Source organism: Hippocampus bargibanti, linkage group LG02, assembly GCF_051943395.1.
Source record: "Hippocampus bargibanti isolate YZ-2025 linkage group LG02, ASM5194339v1, whole genome shotgun sequence".
NCBI lineage: Eukaryota > Metazoa > Chordata > Actinopteri > Syngnathiformes > Syngnathidae > Hippocampus > Hippocampus bargibanti.
Window position 1 is genome coordinate 2,442,592 of NC_142735.1, and position 22,648 is coordinate 2,465,239.

The 22,648-nt window shown below is 40.0% G+C and overlaps 2 protein-coding genes across 2 annotated transcripts; both read left to right on the forward strand.

Moving 5' to 3' along the window:
* Positions 1-2,319: 2,319 nt before the first annotated feature.
* Positions 2,320-9,113, forward strand: gnpda1 (glucosamine-6-phosphate deaminase 1). The gene is made up of 6 exons (XM_089020349.1): positions 2,320-2,737; positions 2,848-2,949; positions 4,885-5,067; positions 5,184-5,368; positions 6,118-6,292; positions 8,913-9,113. The coding sequence occupies exons 1-6, from the start codon at positions 2,614-2,616 to the stop codon at positions 8,969-8,971; spliced, it is 828 nt and encodes a 275-aa protein (XP_088876475.1). The 5' UTR covers positions 2,320-2,613; the 3' UTR covers positions 8,972-9,113.
* Positions 9,114-9,321: 208 nt separating this feature from the next.
* Positions 9,322-21,013, forward strand: ndfip1 (Nedd4 family interacting protein 1). The gene is made up of 8 exons (XM_089020362.1): positions 9,322-9,530; positions 11,620-11,713; positions 13,706-13,845; positions 13,932-14,019; positions 15,591-15,715; positions 15,794-15,860; positions 17,126-17,238; positions 18,131-21,013. Exons 1-7 carry the CDS (start codon positions 9,495-9,497, stop codon positions 17,230-17,232), a joined length of 657 nt encoding a protein of 218 aa, XP_088876488.1. The 5' UTR covers positions 9,322-9,494; the 3' UTR covers positions 17,233-17,238; positions 18,131-21,013.
* Positions 21,014-22,648: the final 1,635 nt, after the last annotated feature.

Genomic DNA, 22,648 nt, shown 5'->3' on the forward strand with positions numbered 1-22,648 from the left:
ATGACCGCCAGACCCTTTTTTTAAAAATTCTACGCCTTGTTGCGCAAGCAGCCGGCAATGCGTACTACAATTTTGGGTCACCAGCATGTCACACACTCACACAGCAATCTTCTGCGTGACTACACTCAACACAGTAGCTGTACAGCGCATATATCGTCTCTGCAACATCTCCTGTAGTACTGTACACTGCTTTTTTTATTTTGGCGTCCGCCTGAGTCCGAGCGCGTATGTCGGGCGACCTCATCTGGCCGTTAGCAGGGAGGGCAATTTTTCAACAGCTCTATTCCTTACATATAAGTGTTTTCTTTAACCCACTAAATCTAATCTAAAATCAATAATATGAAATGTAAAATAAAAACGACACTAAAAGGTAAGTATAACATTTATAAATGAACTGTACAGTAAACTGTGTTGTATACATTACAGGTACAGTTATACAGTAATACAAATCGATAATACGAAATATAAAATGATAAAAATTACACTAAAAATGATCACATTTATAAATGAACTGTAAACAGTTTGGTATATAATCCTATTCAATAGAAAACGTTGCTTAAAAACAACAAATTGATATCGTATACTATCCTGTTGTGTAAACGTCACGTCGGCCATTTTGAATGAATTTCGACTTACGACCGTTTTGTCGGGACGGGGCCGGTCGTAACTCGGATGTTACCTGTATTATAACCACATTAAGGGGGTCTACTTAAAAAAAAACGTGCCAATCATCCAGAATGGTTTACATGTAAAATAATTAGTAAATAGTTGAATATTACATCAATAACATGCTTGTCATGTTAGTTTACAAAAAAATATACGTTTTACAGACGTTACCTTTGCGTGTACATTGCAGCAGTCAAACGTGATCATCGACACCGTGCCTACCGATTTGTCACACACATACTGCAACTTACTTTTACATTTCACCACGTACAACATTTGTATCTAATTTATCACATACATTCTGTAAATTTCTACACTGCGAGACTAATAAAGGCAAATCCAATCAAATGTATATTATTGTATTAAATTACACTTTCGTTCTTATTGATGTGATGTTCGGTTTTGGCCAACAGAAGGAGACAGATTACCTAAAACGCACGTTTGGCACGCACATTAACTTCAATTAATGTGAATACGGGCGGCACGGAAGTGCAAGAAGTGTAAAACGTTTTGTCGAGATGATTATGTGATGTACGTATGTTCTGTTTTGATGTCCGGAACAGATTGGGATTCGGATTTGCCTTTATTAGTCTCGTAGTGGAGAAATTTACATTTCACAGCTGCAAAGTCATGAAAAGAATGAAAGTAGAAAAACAAAAGATGATGTTTAATGTAGTTAAACGTGTGACCACGTTTTACCTTTTCTTAATGTTTAATAATTTAAAAAAAAAAGATATCGGAGAGTTTGGGCGAAATGGATCACGGTGTAGATTTATTATATAGCTATGAATCTATGCTGCTTGGTGTGACGTTATTTTTTCGCAACTATTAGTAATTCATTTTACTAATAATTTTATCTTATTTTTGGTCGTACATTAATTTAAGCGACAAAAAAACTGAGGAACCATTTGGAGAGGGAAAAAGTCGGATCTGTTTGGTAAGCCGGTCCAAAAGAACCGTCTCTCTAAAAAGAGCCGGAATACCCATCACTACTCCTACGGTGGGCTGTATCCCACTACACAGCCTGATGCCAACTCGAAGGGGCTCCAGCCTGCCTGCAGCTTATGTAACAATAAGCACAGTATCAAGTGCTGTGAGGAAACAATTTTATTTTGTAACCCAATTTTGTGTAATGTTACAATGTATTCTTTATTAAGTAAAATATATAAATGAGGCATAATGCTGGATTTTGTTGAGCGGATCTGGCAACCCAGCCACAGCGCAACTTCCGGTCGCAAATGCTGACGAGAAGCGACTGCTGTGCACCGCCAAATAAACATCCCACTAGCTAAACAAGAAAGACTTTAGTCTTTATTCTCCCAAACGCGAACACACTGCAGATCTCAACAAGTGCGATTTCGCAATATTATTTAATCCACCCATCATGCGTTTTGGTGAAAACGCCTTTTAAGAGTTCAGCAAGCTTTCCTGCCCATCAGTAATTCCTACTCGGCAAGTTTTTGTATATATTATGTTGATACACTAAACATCTAAAGTTTTGAATTAGCTGAGCAGACAAACATATTTCTTTTTATATCAAATGCCTCACAAAACGCCTGCTCATCATTATGCCATCATTTCCGCCGCACGTTCCATATCCATCCGCTACATTGCAGATCACATGATCGGAGAGACGGCGCACTCACTTGGAGGCGGTCTCTACCCTGCCGCAATTGTGTGCTACACAGTCTATCTTGAAAGTAGTGCGGTTAAAGTTTTAGCTTTGATCGATACTGCACGTTTTTTTTGCAGCAGTTTTTTGTAACTCGTTTGTATTATCAGTTTTTCGAACCTGTCGCAACTGGATTGAATGCACCTCGATGAGTCTAAAGTCTGATTAGGCTAAAGTCTGATGCAGGTGTGTTTTAGTTCCCAGTTTCACCAGAGTTAACTTTAGGTGAAGTCTTACTGCATCTTATTATTGGTCGTGTTTTTGACAACGGTAAAATGAAACTGATTATCCTCAACGACTACGAGGCAGCAAGTGAGTGGGCTGCAAAGTACATCCGAAATAAGATTTTACTTTTCAAACCTGGACCTGACCGTTATTTCACTCTTGGTCTTCCGACTGGTGAGTATCCGTTAACAAATTCCACACGAATAATATGTGGAACAGTGAAGTCGCTACATTCCAATATAACGTCGCGGCCCAAATGTATATTTTCTTTGGCTTGTTTTTAGGAAGCACACCTTCAGGCTGTTACAAGAAACTTATTGAGTATTACAAAAAAGGAGAGATCTCTTTCAAATATGTCAAGACGTTCAACATGGATGAATATGTGGGTAAGTCATCATTATCTCATGGAAAACACGTTGTTCTTTTGCATATTGCATTTGTCTTCATCAAGATATCTGTGAAGGCATGAATATGTCCATCTCACAGTGTTCGATTCCGTCTCTGGAATGTGTTTGGTATCTGAGTGGGTTTTCTTTGTGTACTCCAATTTCCTCCCATATTCCCCCCCCCCAAAAACATGAACGGAATATTAATGGTAAGGGTCCTTTGGTGTGGTCGTTTGCTTATGTATGCCTTGTCATTGGCTGTCAACCAATTCAGGATGTAGCCCAACTACTGCTCGAAGACAACTGGGATAGGTTCCGGCATGCCCGAGACCTTTTTGAGGATAAATAAATAAGAAAATGTTTGGAAGGATGACTGGGCCTTTGTCCCGTCTACTTTAAATGAAATTTATTATTAATATTATTAGCTACCTGTTTTGACTTCAAGATGGCGCCGCGAGAGTAGCTGCCTGTAAAATGAGGTGACATTGACCGTAATGCCGTAATAATGTAATACCGTACAATACCGCTCAATCGCTATCTGGCTGGCTGGCTAGATGGCTAGCTATTAGCTATCTATTGGCTTGCTAGCTAGCTTTGTATGTCTTTGTCTTACTATTCTATTTGAGTTACTTCCGGGTTGAGTGAACGCTGGCGCGTGTGGCTGCCGCTACTCACCCACACAAAAACTTATCCTTTGACTGTAAAGTGAGCTTGAGAGTTTTTATTATTATTATAAACTATATATTATTATATATAGTTATTATTATTATTATTATTATTATTATTATTATTATTATTATTATTATTATCTAGCTAGCTTTGTATCTATTTGCATTACAATGAGACCTGAACTTACGAACTTAATTGGTTCCCAGACAGAGTGTGTAAAGTGAAAAGTGTGTATCTAAAAAAAAAATTCCCATAGGAAACCATTAAAATGGGAATAATCCGTTCCTGGGTTTCCATAAAATGTACTTTTCAACTAAATAAGCCTTAAAACTACACACAACATACCTTATTCTATGTATAATAAATGTGGTATTGTATTGTAATGAAAGAAATACACTGCATTGTATCATAAAGTCACTTTGTTTACATTTGTGATGGTCATTTATGTCTTGATGGAATGGCGTTGGAGGTCGAAGGTCAAAGGGAATTGCTGTTTGGAAAGAGAGGTGCATTACATGAGGACTGTAATTAATGAGAATGAGAACACATTTTTGTGTTCTGAAAGTAGCTAATTTTATCAGTCTCTAACCATTAGTGCGCCAGAGTGTGTGGAGCTATTAGAAGTGCCCATGATGGCAATGACATACCTGTCAATTTTATACGTTTTTAAAAATTATTTCAAATAATGTACGGCACACTACAACTTTTATATGGGATTTTTTTATTTTTTATATATAGATATTTTTTTTACCGTGTACGGTAGTATTGATAAAAGCATGATGTGCACATGTACAGTTAGCTTTCTGTCTGGTTATGTTATCATTTTTTTAAATCATTTCAAATAATGCACGGCGCACTTGTGGGTTGACAAAACTGTTATTAAATAAACACAGTATGTTTGCTTTTGCAGCTCGCTGCAGAATCAGTGTGCTAGCTCTGGCAAGTGCGCTTTTGTCACTCGGGGCTTGTGATCAAAGCAGTTTTCGCAAACTATGATTGGATAGTGACTAGCCAATCATAGTTTGCGAAAACTCTGACGTTGACCAGGGCCTTCAAGAAGGCATTGGTACCCCTTTTGGGTTGCCAACTCAAAATCTGATTGGTTATAGCAACAGTTTGACACATTTGATGCTCCAGGGCCCACAGAACATATTGCGTAATCTTTGTAAAATAAGCTCAGTAGAAGTGATTTTACAAACTATGGACACAACTTGTCCACAGGCATCGGTTGTCCTTTAATGTTTGTTTGATCCTTGTATTTTGCAGGACTTCCCAGAGACCACCCCGAAAGCTACCATTCCTTCATGTGGAACAACTTCTTCAAGCACATCGACATAAGAGCCGAGAATACGCACATCCTTGACGGCAATGCCGCAGATTTGCAAGCAGAATGTAATGCTTTTGAGGAGAAAATAACAGCAGCTGGAGGCATTGAACTGTTTGTTGGAGGTATTGTGAACCAAGCCCACAATGAAGCAACCATGTGTTTACGACAGATCTTATCCGGCTGTGGAATCAATAGCTCAATCTGTTACATCACTCAAATGTTCTCCCTGTTACTTCAGGAATCGGGCCCGATGGCCACATCGCCTTTAACGAGCCCGGGTCAAGCTTGGTTTCAAGAACCAGGGTGAAGACGTTGGCAAGGGACACGATTGTGGCCAACGCTAGATTCTTCCAAGGAGACCTCAGTAAAGTGCCGACCATGGCATTGACTGTTGGAGTGGGCACGGTTATGGATGCCAAGGAGGTTAAAGTCAAAATCACTGTCAAGACATCCTTAAAAAGGGCGAAGTCGACTCCCCGAAAATGTCTTCACGAGAACATGCAGCTCCGATAATCTAAACATGGCATAATATTTATCAGTATAATATGGAGCACCAAAAAAGAGGCAGAAAATGGCGACAAAGCTCCGTGTAAGGAATTAATCAGCCCCTTTCCACAGGCTGATTAATTCCTTACATGGAGCTCGGTCGCCCTCTTCTGGCTCTTTTTGGTGCAACACGATGTTTTCAGACCAAACAAGTACAGCAAAATGCATTGACGTGATGGAAGGACTGCTACAATGTGTCCTTTTTTCGGTCAGGGGCGTTCCTTCAGTGACGTAGGGTGAGGACTTGTCACCAACTCAAAAACAAGCCTTCCGCAATATTCAGCGCGAGTCTTAAAACGTAAAATATAGCTATATGCGTTGGAATCTTTGTAAAATACGCTCAGTCGAAGTCATTTGAAGACATTTTACAAATTACGGACACAACTTGTCCGGAGACGTCGGTTGTCCTTTAAACATACATTCCATACAAAATATAGCACTGAAGCAACTTGTGAACAAATTTCTACCTTACGAACGACCGTTCGGAACGTATCTCGTTTGTAAATTGGGGAGCGTCTGGAAAGAAAAATTTGGGGTTGGCTTCGCCTTTCATCTGTCACTAAAATCAGGGTCCGGGAGTTGTTTTGTTAGCGTTGTGTAAAGTGTATTATTTGTTGTCTCCACAGGTGATGATTCTCATCACTGGAGCTCACAAGGCCTTTGCGTTGTACAAAGCCATAGAAGAAGGTGTGAACCACATGTGGACCGTGTCTGCATTCCAGCAGCACCCACAAACTGTTTTTGTGTGCGACGAAGACGCCACTCTGGAATTGAGGGTTAAAACTGTGAAATATTTTCAAGGTGAGATTTAAAACTGAATATTTCAGAAGGATATTAATGTCAGATTTAAAATAATTGCGCTCAGGATTATGTCATTTTGTGAAAACTATCAAAGAATTAGCCAAATGATTTACAGTGATACCTTGGCTTAGGAACTTGATTGGTTCCCAGACAGTGTGTAAGGCAAAAAGTGTGGATCCCAAAAAATAATTTCCCATAGGAAAGCATTAAAATGAGAATAATCCGTTCCCAGGTCCCAATAAAACATAATTTTCTACTTTCTAATTTTCAAAGCCTTTAAACTACACAAAATATACCTTATTTTATGTATAATAAATGTGCTATGGTATTATAATTAAAGAAATAAACTGTACTGTGTAATAAAGTTGTTTTATTTACCTTGGTGATGGTCGTTGATGGCTTGATGGAATGGTGTGGCCGGTTTCATCAGCATTAAACACTTGATGAGGAACGTAACCTTCTTTCACCATCTTGAGGAATGATCCCTTGGAGGTGCTTTCTCTGTGATAATTTTATCTAGTTCTTCATTAATTGTGTTCTGTTTAGCTGGGTTGATAGCTTTTTGCATCAAGTATACAGATGGCTTGTGCGGGTTGTTTGTGGAGCCTGATTGATGGGATATTTTAACCTTGCAGTCTACACTCTGCCTTTGAACTATCAAAGTTGAAACTCTCTCACTGTTGTCTGCCTATCTATTTAATGTTTAAACCACCTCCCATCACTGCTGCGTTCTTGACCAATCATGTGGCTTTAACCGAAGACTGGGGGCGGGGAATAGAGGACAAAAAACAGTTGGCCGCCATTTTCTTCTTGGATTGGAGACCGGCTTCACTCTCTCTCTCTCTCTCTCTCTCTCTATCTGTAAACCCAACCCCCCTCCCCCCTCACTGCTGCATTCTTGACCAATAACGTGGCTTTAACCAAAGACTGGGGGTGGGGAATAGAGGACAAAAACAGTCAGCTGCCATTTTGTTGTTAGAACACTCATTGAGGCAGAGCCGTGTATGAAAAAAGTTCGTATGCCAAGGTAAAATGTTCATAAATTTAACATTCGTAAACCGAAAAACTTCGTAAACCAAGGGCTTCGTAAACCGAGGTATCACTGTATGGCGTTTGTATCAATCCCCCCAAAAAAATGCTAAAAAAGAGGAATGACGCCACCCTAATCCGGTTAGCCCTATTGTTAGCTCTATTCAAAATTCCCAACAATCTCATCCTCATAACTGCAGATTGGCACTGTGCCTCAAACCCAATACAAAGTACAATGTGGGTGAAAAGTAACCTGGCAATAAAACGTTGTAAACAAATCCATTTAACTATTGCGAAATGTGTCATGCCACAGGAAAATGAAAGTGAAGCCAAGAAAACCGGAACAAGATAATGAATTGTTTAGCTAAGCAGTTATGTAACCCAAGCAATAAGACAATGACAACTCCTGTTCATTCTAATCATTAAATAAAAAGAATCAGAATGACGTTAGTGATACTCAAGATTTTTCGCATCAAGTTCTAGTTACTTTTCTTCCACCATGTAGAATACAATTCAATCATGTGATATTTGGGAACAACTCTTCAGTGATTTAATTCATTGTTTTATGTGAGAATATCATAAATATATATGCAGGTATTTATATCTTCAAATAACATTATTTTATATTATAATGTCAAAATGTCTTTCATAATAATAATAATACATTTGATTTCTAAGCGCCTTTCAAAACTCTCAGGGTCACTTTACAGTCACAGGATCAGTTTTTCTGTGGGTGAGCAGCGGCAACCGCACGCGCCAGAGTTCACTCAGAATCAGAATCAAAATCAAAATCGGAAAACCTTTATTCTTCCCACCCGGAAATAACTAATAGATAGAAAGCTAGCTATTGTATAGCTAATAGCTAGCCCGATAGATAGCTAATAGCTAGCTCGGTAGCCAATATATAGCCAGCCAGATGGCCAATAGATGGCAAATAACTAGTTATGTAGCTAGCTAGATAGAAAATTGCTAATTAGGTAGCTCGCTAGATATCAAATATCTAGTTAGGGAGCTAGCGAGAAAGCAAATAGCTCGTTGGGGAGCTAGCGAGAAAGCAAATAGCTCGTTGGGGAGCTAGCGAGAAAGCAAATAGCTAGTTGGGAGCTAGCGAGAAAGCAAATAGCCAGTTGGGTAGCTATCTAGATAGCAAATAGCCCGTTGGGTAGCTATCTAGATAGCAAATAGCCAGTTGGGTAGCTAGCGAGATAGCAAATAGCCAGTTGGGTAGCTGGCTAGATAGCAAATAGCCAGTTGGGTAGCTGGCTAGATAGCAAATAGCCAGTTCGGTAGCTAGCTAGATAGCAAATAGCCAGCTCGGTAGCTAGCTAGATCGCAAATAGCCAGCTCGGTTGCTAGCTAGATAGCAAATAACCAGCTAGCTATATAGCCACCTGGATAGCCAGATAAATAATAAGAAATGAAGAGAGGAAAAAAGAAATAATGGCATTGGTGGGCTAAAAAGCTCATAAATTAATACAGTACATACAAATATGATAATTCGAGCCTGTGATTATTTTTATTGTCATTTCTGTACAGCATCGGACAGGATACATTTTAAAAAATATTCTTGTTTTCCTTTTGTCTTCTGTAGGGATGATGCATGTGCACAACAAGCTGGTAGAGTGGCCAGATACACTACCCAAGAAATGAGGATGCTCCACACAATTTATGTGATTTTACATTTTTTAAAGTGTAAACATTCCAACAAAATCCATATTTGGCAGTGACACATGGATTGTATTGTTGATTATATTGCTCTTGCACGTTTATAATAAAATCATTTACAGGTGAAGGATCCTTCCACGAGTGTTGCCTTTATGCGCAGCGGGAATCATTACGATTAAAATAAATGAATGAAAAAGAATATCGCAGCAATAATCTTATTGTTTCTTGCAACAGAAGACACAGCATGTCGTATAACGTTTTTGTTCGTGGATTTGTATGGAATTATATGATATGACGCGAAACAAATACAAGCGCATTTTCCGAAAACCGCGAAAGCACCATCAGACCTTATTGGAGAAGCTTGTGAAGGAAGGAAAAAGGTTGGCCGATTCGAGGCAACCTAACAACCCCTCGTTCGTCGGCGAGGGCTGCCCGATTCACCGTATTTTGACCTCTGTCAGTGTTGGAAGACGATATTTTAATTTACACACAACTCCTCTCATCTACGATGGCTGAGCAAAACGGCAACGTCAGATATCAAGAGGTAAAGTCGAGTCAAGCGTAATCGGCCGATGCTAGCTAGCTTCTATGCGTATGCTAGCTACCTGTTAGCCTGTCACTGGCCATAACGAACGTATCTTAATTGATAATACAGCTATTTTGTTTCTATTCAACACAAATAAACAAAAAACGAACCGCGTGTTTGACGCATTTTGATACATTTGGATATGGTTTTGTTTCTCCCAGCATTAGCTGCTGTTCGCAAACCCGAGCCCGTCACTGGCCATAACGAATGTATCTTAATTGATAATATCGCTATTTTGTATATATTCAATGTTACACAAATAAACAAAAAACGAACCGCGTGTTTGATACATTTGTACATGGTTTTGTTTCTCCCAGCATTAGTTGCTGTTCGCTAACCCGAGCCGAATTTTACTCGCCAAAGAAACGTAATGAAAATGCAATTCAACAGGAATTTCATATTCTCAGAGAAATACAAACTGCACAGAATGAAGATCACAACACCTAACAAACCTGTAATATAATATTATATCGCAACCAGGTCCCAACTGCGATTTTGTAAAGATTCATACTGATTTAGAGTAAACAAAATTCCTAAAACTCAATTGGTTGGCCATTGATGAAAATAAAACCATTAGAAAAACTTATTTTGGTTCTTTATGACAATAGTAAAGATTCGAATTACATGGAGACAATGTGACCTGTTTACATTAGGCTTTCGTTATATGCGTGTGCGTGTGCGTGTGTGTGTGTGTGTGTGTGTGTGTGTGTGTGTGTGTGTGTGTGTGTGTGTGTGTAGACCTTCAGGAAAGTGAATAGACAACCTTTGCTTACGTATACAGTGAGACCTCAATTTACAAACACCTCAATTTACGAACTTTTTGTCTTACAAACGTCAAATTTATGAAAATTAAACCTTATAATAAGCACTATTTTCATAATACACACCCACCACGGCGGGCGGAGTGATCTTTGGCGGAAGCACACGACCGAACAGCACCAGAGGTTAAGTTATCAACAGTCCTTATGGAAGGTGACTCTCCTTCCATAAGCCATCAACGACCATCAAAAAGGTAAATAAAACTTTATTTTACAGCACAGTTTATTTCTTTAATTACAGTCGTCATGTAATGCGCCTCTCTTTCCAAACAGCAATTCCCTTTGACCTTCGACCTCCAACGCCAAGTGACTTTATGATGCAATGCAGTGTATTTCTTTCATTACAATACAATAGCACATTTATTATACATAGAATAAGGTATGTTGTGTGTAGTTTTAAGGCTTATTTAGTTGAAAATGATATTTTATGGAAACCTGGGAACGGATTATTCCCATTTTAATGGTTTCTTATGGGAATTATTTTTTTGAGATACACACTTTTCGCCTTACACACTCTGTCTGGGAACCAATTAAGTTCGTAAGTTGAGGTCTCACTGTATTGACAGATTTTTAGGGGGCGGCGCGTGTTAAATATTGTCTTCGGTGTAAAGAAAAAGCATTTTTTTTCCAAATGTATTCATTTTCTGAAACGCTTTATCATTACTATGGTGGGGGGTATTCTTTTCACTTTCAAAAGAGGGGTGACATGTTTGGAAACCGGTTAACACATCTGCCCCACAGGGCAAATCCTATGGCTTTGCATGTTTACCATGTGCCTGCATGGATTTTTTTTCCCCCAGGTACTCAGGTTTCCTCCCATATTCCCAAAACATGCATGATAAGTAAATTACTCGCGCTAAATTGTCATAAGGTCTGATCCTGCGCATGAATGGATGTTGTTTGTCTGTGTGCCCTGCGATTGGATGGCAACCAGTTCCCTCCTGGCCCAAGACAGCTAGAGTAGGTTCCTGCATGCCTGCAACACTCACAAAAGATAAAGTGGTTCCTATAATGGCTGGATAAATTTTTTAAAAGCCAATATAAGACCGTTAAATAAATAATAATTGTCCGGGCGATTAATTGGTTGAACCCAAGTAACATGTAACCGAGTGTGTAAGTTTTGACTCATGTTATGTTTACATCCATTTGTACAAAACGGCTACTACGGGTATCGAAAACCTTGTTGTGGTTTGGCCAAATGCGACATTTGCTTGTTCTCTATTACACAGCTGGTGAACGAGGAGGAGCCTGCCCCGACATCTCAAGTGGGTCCTTCCTCGGATGCACCTCCCCCTTATAGCAGCGTTGCCGCAGCTAATGCAGGTTTGGACACTGTATTCTCACTTATCACATACAGTTAGTCCTGAGAGTTGGGAGAAATGCTAAATGTAGGCATTAGTCTTGCACAAATGCATGTTGATCTATTGTCAGCATTTATTTTATTTTTTTATTGTCAGTATTTGTTTTTGAAGAACATATTTGTTGTGCAACCGGGAAGTTTGATATACCCCTTCTGTTGTTATTTGTCTTCTGATTGATATTTCAAACGCAGAAACTGCAGACCAGGATTTGGTAGGGGACAGATGTGGAAATGAAAAAGAACACAGTGGGACAAAAATACTTCGATAATAGTCGTTGACAACACAAATCTGAAGCAGCTAAACCAACGAAGAAGAGATCAATCGCTTGCTTGATTGCTGCCTTATGGTTTGGCAGTCACATGAAAGTCTTGCCATGCACGGAAAGGAACAAAGTTATGAAAGTAAGAGGAAAGGAAGAAGTGGAAAAACAAAATACAGGAGCTGCTGTAAAGGCAGCCACTCTTGCGGCGTCATCTTGAAGTCAAAAACCAAACAAAAAATAAAATAATCAGCAAAGTTATGACAGTACAAGGAAAGGAAAAGAAAGGAAGAAGTAGAAAAACAAAATACAGGAGCTGCTGTAAAGGCAGCCACTGTCGCGGCGCCATCTTAAAGTCAAAAACCAAATAAAAAATAAAGGTATCAGCAAAGTTATGAAAGTGAAAGGAAAGGAAGAAATAGAAAAACAAATACAAGAGCTGCTACTCTCGCGGCGCCATCTTGAAGTCAAAACAACAAAAAACTAAATAAAATAAGCAGCAAAGTTATGAAAGTAAGAGGAAAGGAAAACAAGAAGTAGAAAAACAAAATACAAGAGCTGCTGTAAAGGCAGCCAAATCTCGCGGCGCCATCTTCAAAAACCCCCCCCAAAAAAACTAAATAACCAATAATGTGAACACAAAGATACAGACATTCATTCAATCTCCAGCTTTCTGCACCCTCTTTGTTGCATGAAGCAGTTCTAGATGAAAGAGGAGAGGATCAAAGCGTCCTTTTCACCAGTGAATCACGGACGTCATGGTGAAAGTGTGCCCGTCTGTTACAAGCTAAATGTTGAAAGCAAACACGAAGCTGTAGCATCCATTGACAAAAAAAGAGACTGTCTCACATCTCCCGCCCCACGTAAATCCGCTTCAATTCCAAGCTGCGACAGTGAGAAAACAACAAATGGTTGAATTTGCTGCTTAATTCATATTTCTATCAAATTAGTATTGATTAGTACATTGTGTTCACGGCAGTGTGGGGGCCGCATCAAAAATATACTGTAATGCAGAAAGCTCAATTTGACTTCCCCTTTAAAGGACAACCGACGTCACTTTTTTGTTTCCTAACTGACATCAGAAAAACGTTTTATAGCATCTAAAATACCCAAAACACGCAGTATGATATTTTTAGTCAAATGCAAAACGCAAATAAAAATGGCTGAAAGTGTCCAAAATCTGCAAAAAAAATTGAGCTGCGAATTGGGCATTTTCAGAAAGTCCCGCCCCCATTTCGTGACGTCACGCCAAGACGTCTTTTTTAGGCAACATTGGGGGGACATGTATCACCCAAAAAGAGGCGTGCAAGCTCCTGTGATGAATTGTTTCCCCAGGCTGATAAATTCCTTCCATGGAGCTTGGTCGCCCTCTTCTGGTGGCTTTTTGGTGCAACACAAGGTTTTCAGACCAAACCAAAATACATTGACGTGATGGAAGGACTGCTACAATGTGTCTTTTTTTCTGTCAGGGGGCGTTCCTTTAGTGACGTCACGTACGGACTCGTCACCAACTCAAAAACAAGACTTCCTGAACATGCAGCGCGAGTCTTAAAACGTAAAATATAGCTATATGCGGTGGAATCTTTGTAAAATACGCTGAGTAGAAGTCATTTGAAGCCATTTTACAAATTATCGACACAACTTGTCCGGAGACGTCGGTTGTCCTTTAAAGTTGAATTTTTGTCTCCCCATCAGCTTTCTTTGAATTCAAGGAAGATGCCGAGCGATTCCCCAACCCTCCGTCCTACAGCGTCGCCACAACTTTGCCCTCCTACGACGAAGCGGAGAGAAGCAAAGCCGATCCCGCCGATCCCCTCGTCACCGGAAGAGTCACGGTATTTAGTTTTTCTCTCTCGCCACTCGTCCGTTGACTGCCTCAAAACCAGATGACCTTTCGTGACCCCAATATTTGCTGTGCCAGGAGGATGATTTTGTGGCCCGAGATGACTTTGAAGATGCCGACCAGCTACGAATAGGCAATGACGGCATCTTCATGCTCACTTTCTTTAGTAAGTAATGTCACTCGCTTTTCTCCCGTTGGAACGAATGCCCATTTTAACTCATTCACTGCCATACATGTACAAAAATGTGTCCACTCCAGTGCCAGGGTTTTTGTCATTGTCACTTGAATTCCAGGACCCACAGAATGTGGAGTTTTAGGATGACATAAACATTCAATGGAGCGGAAGAAACATTAGACGCTCTTCTTGCATCAGAAGTAGAGTTAATTCCTAAATTATATGTGTCTGGAGTTATATGAGCTTGAAATGAGGGCGTCTGTCCACAATACAATGCAATACATACGTATTGGTTTATATAGGGCTTTAACACACAGAATATTGAGTTTTAGGACTACAAAAATAGGGACTGGCGGTCATGGTCGTAAGTAAGGGTGGTTGTAAGTCGAGACGGTCGTAAGTTGGATGGTACCTGTAGTCTTAGCTCGTCCTGTGACCTGCAACTCTGTAGAAATGCAGTCTCAGATTTTAAGGCTCCCCTCAGGAGATGACTGCCATGTAGTGGCGAACAATCGATTATCATCATGTCGACCAACAATTCATATACAGTGATACCTTAGCTTACGAACTTAATTGGTTCCCACACAGAGTGTGCGAGGCGAAAAGTGTGTATCCCAAAAAATAATTTCCCATAGGAAACCATTAAAAAGGAGAATAATCCGTTCCCAGGTCCCCATAAAACATAATTTTCTACTTTCTAATTTTGTAAGCCTTTAAACTACACAAAATATACTTTATTTGATGTATAATAAATGTGCTATGGTATTATAATTAAATAAACTAAACTAAAATAATTAAACTGTACTGTATAGTAGTCATTTTATTTATTTACCTTTGTGATGGTCGTCGATGGCTTGATGGAATGGAGTGGCCGGTTTCCTCAGCATTAAACACTTGATGAGGAACATAACCTTCTTCTTTCACCATTTTGAGGAATGATCCCTTGTAGGTGCTTTCTCTGTGATAATTTAATCTAGTTCCTCATCAATTGTGTTCTGTTTAGCTGGGTTGATAGCTTTTTACATCAAATGTACAGATGGCTTGTGTGTGTTGTTTGTGGAGCCTGATTGATGGGATATTTTAACCTTGCAGTCTACCCTCTGCCTTTGAACTATCAAATTTGAAACTCTCTCACTGTCGTCTGCCTGTCTCTTTAATGTTTAAACCCCCCCCCACCCCTCACTGCTGCGTTCTTGACCAATCACGTGGCTTTAACCGAAGCCTGGGGGCAGGAAATAGCGGACAAAAACAATCGGCTGCTATTTTCTTGTTAGGAGAATGGGCTCGTTCGCGAACGACACATCGCTCATTGTGGCAGCTCCGTGTATATCCCGAAAAATAGGTCTTATGCCAAGGTTAAATTTTCATAAATTTAACGTTCATAAACTGAAAAGTTCGTAAGCCAATGGGTTCGTAAACTAAGGTATCACTGAAGGTAAGGTAACCTTGAAGGGAAAAGCCGAAAGGAAAAGAAGAAGATTAAACTCCTCTCGCCAAAAAAGGAAAGCAGTGTCGGTGATGCGGTTGTTTTTGGTGACTTCTGAGGTGTTGTTGTCTTTCAGTGGCGTTTCTCTTCAACTGGATCGGCTTCTTCTTGTCCTTCTGTTTGACCACGTCAGCCGCCGGTCGATACGGCGCCATCTCGGGATTTGGTTTGTCCCTCATCAAATGGGTTCTTATCGTCAGGGTGAGAGCTAGTTCGCATGAATTATGGATGTGGAATGTCGCTTGTGTTTTTGATGGGTTGACTGGCACTCTTTTGCAGTTTTCCACCTACTTCCCGGGCTACTTTGATGGTCAGTATTGGCTGTGGTGGGTCTTCTTGGCCTTGGGTGAGTTCAGAAAACCAAACAAATACAGACGCTCCCCAACTTACGAACGAGATACGTTCCGAAGGGTCGTTCGTCATGTGAATTTGTTCGTAAGTTGCTTCAGTGTTTGGAATATGGGTTGAAGGCTTATATAAGTATGTTTAAAGGACAACCGACACCATTTTTTTGTTTCCTAACTGATACCAGAAAAACGTTTTTAGCATCTAAAATACCCAAAACACGCAGGCTGATATTTTTAGTCAAATGCAAAACACTACTTCAAAATGACCTCGGAGATGCCAAGTTTCAGAAAGTCCCGCCCCCTTGTTCGTGACGTCACGTCAGGACATCCTGCCTTGCTCTAGAATCAAAACAATGGCTTCAGATTCGGAGAAGATGCTTTCTTGTTACTCATCCATGAATATGAATATGATTCAAATAGTTCTGAAGGGGAAAGCATACATGTTTGCAATCGATGATAGAAGTCCTTCCGTCTCAATTCGAGCTGTCAGGACTCCAATGTAGCATCCATGAAAATGCACAAGATGGCGCCCAAGCTGCGTTGGAAATGGGCTGATTTGTCTACTGGGAATTTGTGCCAACTAGTATCAAATAGTAGTCTTGGTGCAACACACAACGATTCACCATCGCGTTATTTATGTGTTTTCCTTCTAATTTCGCCATCAACACGAAGTTTTCAGACCAAACAAAGTACCCAAAATGCATTGTGTAGCTTTTTCGGTCAGGGGCGTTCCAGACGTGACGTCACGTCAGGCATCGTCATCAACTCGAAAACAAGACTTCATGAATATTCAGTGTGACTAAAATATGCAGTGGAATCTTTGTAAAATGCGTTCAGTAGAAGTCATTTGAAATGATTTTACAAATTATGGACACAACTTGTCCGGAGGCGTCGGTTGTCCTTTAAAGGACCACATATCACTCAAGTTGATGCTTATGTTGTTTATTCTAGGAGCTTCATATGTCGTGTCCTTCACCAGTTACATCGCTTACGACTCGAATTGATATGGAATGACTTCTTTAATCGATCGCAAACACTTATGCTTTCCGCTTCAGAACTATTTGAATCATATTCATAACTGGATGAGTAACGAATCTGTACTCTCTGAAGCCATTGTTTTGATTCTGGAGGGAATATTACATAAGTTACTACAAAAATGTTCGCATATACCGTTGTTCGTAACTCGAATGTTCGTAAGTAGGGGAGCGTCTGTCCACACACAAACACATACAATTTCTCTTCGGACCAATTGTTTGCATTACAGGCTTCATGCTGTTCGTCAGAGGCTTCGTCAACTACTCGAGAGTGCGCAAGCTAGCCGATCCCACTTACGCCAGTCTACCCCGAACAAGGGTGCTCTTCATCTATTAGACCCAGGTTGGTGCGGCACGGTGTTGTTGCGTAACAGTTGAAAGGGTGTGGGGGGGTGCGGACCTGTCTCTCTCGCTTTCACATTTTCGGAAATGGGAAGACAGTGTTGAAATCCCACGATACAGACGCTCCCCTACTTCCGAACATTGGAGTTACGAACAACGGTACATACGAACATTTTTGTAGTAACATATGTAGTACAGCAGGGGTGTCAAAGTCATTTTTTTGCCGCGGGCCACATTGTAGTTATGGTTTCCTCTCGAGGGCCGTTATGAATTTGGGGAACCCATTAGAATGTTTAAATCCCTTCAAATATTACATATAGAGCACACAGCAAATTAATGAATAAGTCGTTTTCAAATCTGAATTCAAGATAATGACTTTTATTGTGGTTGACATCCAAAAATATGAAATTTTGGCTCAGATTTTAGCAATCATCATGGAATTTAACAAGTTTGATTTGCTTTCGTGGGCCGAAAAAAATGATGTGGCGGGCCGGATTTGGCCCGCGGGCCTTGACTTTGACACCTGTGACGTATGCCATGAATGCACTCAGAAAAAGGAGGTGTGGAAAAGTAGTCGGCAGCCACCGTGGCGCTATACGGCCGTGCGGTTCGGTGTTCTTCCGCCGAAAACTAGTCCGCCAGCCACCGTGGCACTCTGTGTGTTTCCCGAAAACTAGTTCGTATTCCAAGATTATATTCTCGCCAATTTAATGTTCGCAAGGCGAAACGTTCGTTAGCTAAAGCGTTCGTAAGCTGAGGTATCACTGTACCTGTATGCAAAGCACTGTCGTTAACGAAATTGATGACCAATATGGCAGGAATATGATCCGTTTGATATATTTAGACTTCATTTTATGTGTGACAACTAACCGTATTTCTATTTTCTCAACAAGCTGGTCAGACGTGGTGGAGGACAGTGACACGACGACGCAACGCGAACCATTTGATGAAATCCTCGACTCTTTGACGTTTGCCTTGGTATTCATTCATGGACAGCGGTTAGTAATACTCGTCACTCCGTGTAGTCAATTAGCTGCGCCTGTCTTCTCTTCATCTTGTGATGCCTTAATGTGGCTTTTTACTGCACGTCTTCATGATTTAACATGCGTCATATAAGCATGCGGCCATCTTATTTTGAGGTGGGTTTTTTTTTGGGGGGGGGGACTGTTATATCGGTCCTCTTCACATGCTAGCACATCTCGCTGTAAATACTGTCATTATGCTCACATTGCTCACACTCAACTGTTAGCTAGCAGGTTAGCAGTGTCGTCCGTCTCCTGCCCCGAGTGGTTCATTCTGTGCAATTTGTTCCAAGCAGAGACGGATAATAATTGGATACGAAAGGTGATTGGCACGCAAGATGTGTTTCCTGAAATATGTAGTGTAACGCTTGATTGAGCTAAGGCACATGCCACCTCAAGGAAAAAAAAATGCTAACACACATGCTAATTGTAGCTTTTGACATCCAGTGGAAGAGTACGGCGATACCTTGGCTTACGAACTTAATTGGTTCCCAGACAGAGTGTGTAAGGTGAAAAGTGTGTATCCCAAAAATTAATTTCCCATAGGAAGTCATTAAAATGAGAATAATCCGTTCCCAGGTCCCCATAAAACATAATTTTCTAGTTTCTACTTTCTAATTTTCTCTGCCTTAAAACTACACAAAATATACCTTATTTTATGTATAATAAATGTGATGTGGTATTATAATTAAAGAAATAAGCTGTACTGTATAATAAAGTCGTTTTATTTACCTTTGTGATGGTCGTTGATGGCTTGGTGGAATGGATAGCTTTTTGCATAAAGTGTCCTAAGACTGGAGGCGGGGAAGAGAGGACAAAAAAAAATGTCGACAGCCATTTTCTTTTTTGGAGAATGGCTTCACTCTCTCTGTCAGTAAACCCCCCCCCCCATCACTGTTGCGTTCTTGACCAATCACATGTCTTTAACCGATGACTGGGGGCGGGGAATAGAAGACTAAAACAAGCCGGCTGTCATTTTCTTTTTTTTTTTTTCAGAGAACGGGCTAGTTTGCAAACGACACATCACTCATTGTGGCAGCTCTGTGTGTATCCCGAAAAATAGTTCGTATGCCAAGGTAAAATTGTCATTAATTTAACATTCGTAAACCGAAAAGTTCGTAAGCCAAAGGGTTTGTAAACCGAGGTATCACTGTATTTCATTATGGCTCCCACCATGTCTCGCAGGCATAGATAGATGAACAAAGATATGTTTTTGGTGGTGAATAAAATCATTTTCAGGCCATTTTGGTGAAATTGGATACTTTTCTGTGGCATATTAAGCCATAAAACTTCACGTTTTGACTGGATAGTTAACTCATTCACTGCTCGATGATGTGCAAAAAATGTGTCCACTCCAGTGCCAGGGTTTTTGTCATTTTCACTTCAATTCCAAGACCCACCGAATATTGAGTTTTAGGACTACGTAAACATTCAATGCAACATAAGTAAACGCAGACTCTTTTATTTTTCATCAGAAATAAAAGTTAATTACTAATTGATATGGGTCTGCAGTTATATGAGTTTGAACTGGGGGCGGTTGTCCAAAATACAATGCAATACATACACATTGGTTTATATAGCGCTTCAACAACATCTGAAGCTGGAACAAAGCGCTAAGATGGACAAAAGGCAAATGCTGCCCCCTTGTGGAAGGGAAAAACATTGTCAGAGGCCATGGCCAGTGCTTTATCAGCACCCAAGCATGAAAGAACACAACCCAAATTTAGGAATGGCGCTCTACGTCATGTTATCAATTCCCAAATAAATTCGCGAATGGCAGTGAATGAGTTAAAAACCACTTTATGTCAGTGTGAGAATTTCAAGAACACACTTTAAGAAAAAAATATTAGAAATGATATGATCAAATATTCGGAGTCATTATTAATGGCTTCGCCACATTTTACTCAACTCTTTGATGTCCAAAGTTGACTTGGTCATTTTCCCCGCTCGTTCATTTTCATGTACTGTATTTGAAAATAAGGTCCAGGGTGCCCTTTCACTCATCTTGTGGGTGAAAGGATGTTGTACGCAGGCGCACTTCTAAAGACACAATTGTCAGAAATCGTCATTTTCCCTCAAGCTGTGACAATGCTGATTTGCATGTCATAAAAACTCTCCATTCAAGCACAAGTTTCCGTTATGATTATGATTTCAATTTCAGCGTCACGGCTTTAATGCTCATTTAAAGGACAACCGACACCTCCGGACAAGTTGTGTCCATAATTTGTAAAATGACTTCAACTGAGCGTATTTTACAAAAATTCCACTGCATATAGCTATATTTTACGTTTTAAGACTCGCGCTGAATATTCTGGAAGGCTTGTTTTTGAGTTGGTGATGCGTCCTCACCCTACGTCACTGAAGGAACGCCCCTGACCGAAAAAAAGGACACATTGTAGCAGTCTTTCCATCACATCAATGCATTTTGCTGTACTTTGGTCTGAAAACGTCGTGTTGGACCAAAAAGAGGCAGAAGAGGGCGACAAAGCTCCATGTAAGGAATTAATCAACCTGTGGAAACGGGCTGATTAATTAATTCCTTCTGCCTTTTTTGAGTGCGACATTTCCCACCCCTGATGCCTCAAAACGACACGGAATAAATTAACGTTAAATGACACGAATAAAAACGTTTTTCTGATGTCAGTTGGGAAACAAATAAATATCGGTTGTCCTTTAAAGTGACATAGAACGAAGTTTTGTTGTTATGCTGTACAGAAGGGAAGATTTCATTCAATAAATGTCACTTTGAAATAGCGTTTTTCTGAGTGGTCTTTAACTCCTTGATGGCTTAAATTAAGAAAGAAAAAAAGTATGGTCATCTTTGCTCAACAGCCTTTTTATTTAGTCTCTCTTTTCACAAAACACACATTCACATTGGCAGGGATGCATTTTGATAGCCACTGGTGCAATTTCGTAACGCCACACAATAGCGAAAGAAACACATTTAGTTAAACAGCAATTGAAAACTGTTCGTTTTCCTTCAGAGGTTTTAACTTTAGTAGTAACTTTTGTAGAGCCTGATTGATGGGATATTTTAACCTTTCAGTCTACACTCTGCTTTTGAACTGTCAAAGTTGAAACGCTCTCACTGTCGTCTGCCTGTCTCTTTAATGTTTAACCCCCCCCCCCCACCGCTGCGTTCTTGACCAATCACGTGGCTTTAACCGAAGACTGGGGGCGGGGAATAGAGGACCAAAACAAGCCGGCTGCCATTTTGTTGTTAGAAGAACGGCCTCGTTTGTGAACGACACATCACTCATTTTGGTAGCTCCGTGTGTATCCCGAAAAATAGTTTGTATGCCAAGGTAAAATTTTAATAAATGTCACGTTCGTAAACCAAAAAGTTCGTAAGCCAAGGGGTTCGTAACCGAGGTATCACTGTACAGTGAGACCTCAACTTACGAACTTAATTGGTTTCCAGACAGAGTGTAAGGTGAAAAGTGTGTATCTCAAAAAAAAAATCCCATAGGAAACCATTAAAATGGGAATAATCCGTTCCCGGGTTTCCGTAAAATATACTTTTCAACCAAATAAGCCTTAAAACTACACACAACATACCTTATTCTATGTATAATAAATGTGCTATTGTATTATAATGAAAGAAATACACTGCATTGTATCATAAAGTCACTTTATTTACATCATTTATGGCTTGATGGAATGGCGTTTGAGGTCGAAGGTCAAAGGGAATTGCTGTTTGGAAAGAGGCGCATTACATGAGACTGTAATTAAAAAAATAAACTGTGCTGTAAAATAGTTTTATTTACCTTTTTGATGGTCGTTGATGGCTTATGGAAGGAGAGTCACCTTCCATAAGGACTGTTGGTGCTGTTCGGTCGTGTGCTTCCACCGAAGATCACTCCGCCAGCCGTGGTGGGTGTGTATTATGAAAATAGTGCTTATTATAAGGTTTAATTTTCATCAATTTGACGTTTGTAAGACAAAAAGTTTGTAAGTTGAGGTCTCACTCTATATGCATTTATATCGTAATGGACACGATTGGTGTTGCGGATAATACCGGGACAAAATAAATAAATAAAATAAATAAATGCTTGCTACTCAAGTCATTCCAGACAAAGTGGTCAAAACACAAATGAACCGAGAGGTGACACGGTAGGATGTAAAGCGTTTTTATTTGCGAAACTGATGCCTTAATAGTGACTTACAAAGAATGACGTGACTGCATTTTTTTTTGAGGTCATAGTAAACCACAACATGGGCATTAGGATGGATGAATGTTACAGAGCACAATTAAAAGAAATGAAGAACAAATGCAACAAGAGTGGCACGATAGCAGAAAGGAAGGAAAAAAAAAACAACGCAAGAGCATATAGAAAAAAAACATAAGTTCACCTTGTTTTTAAACGGGATGTATCATAACATTTTATA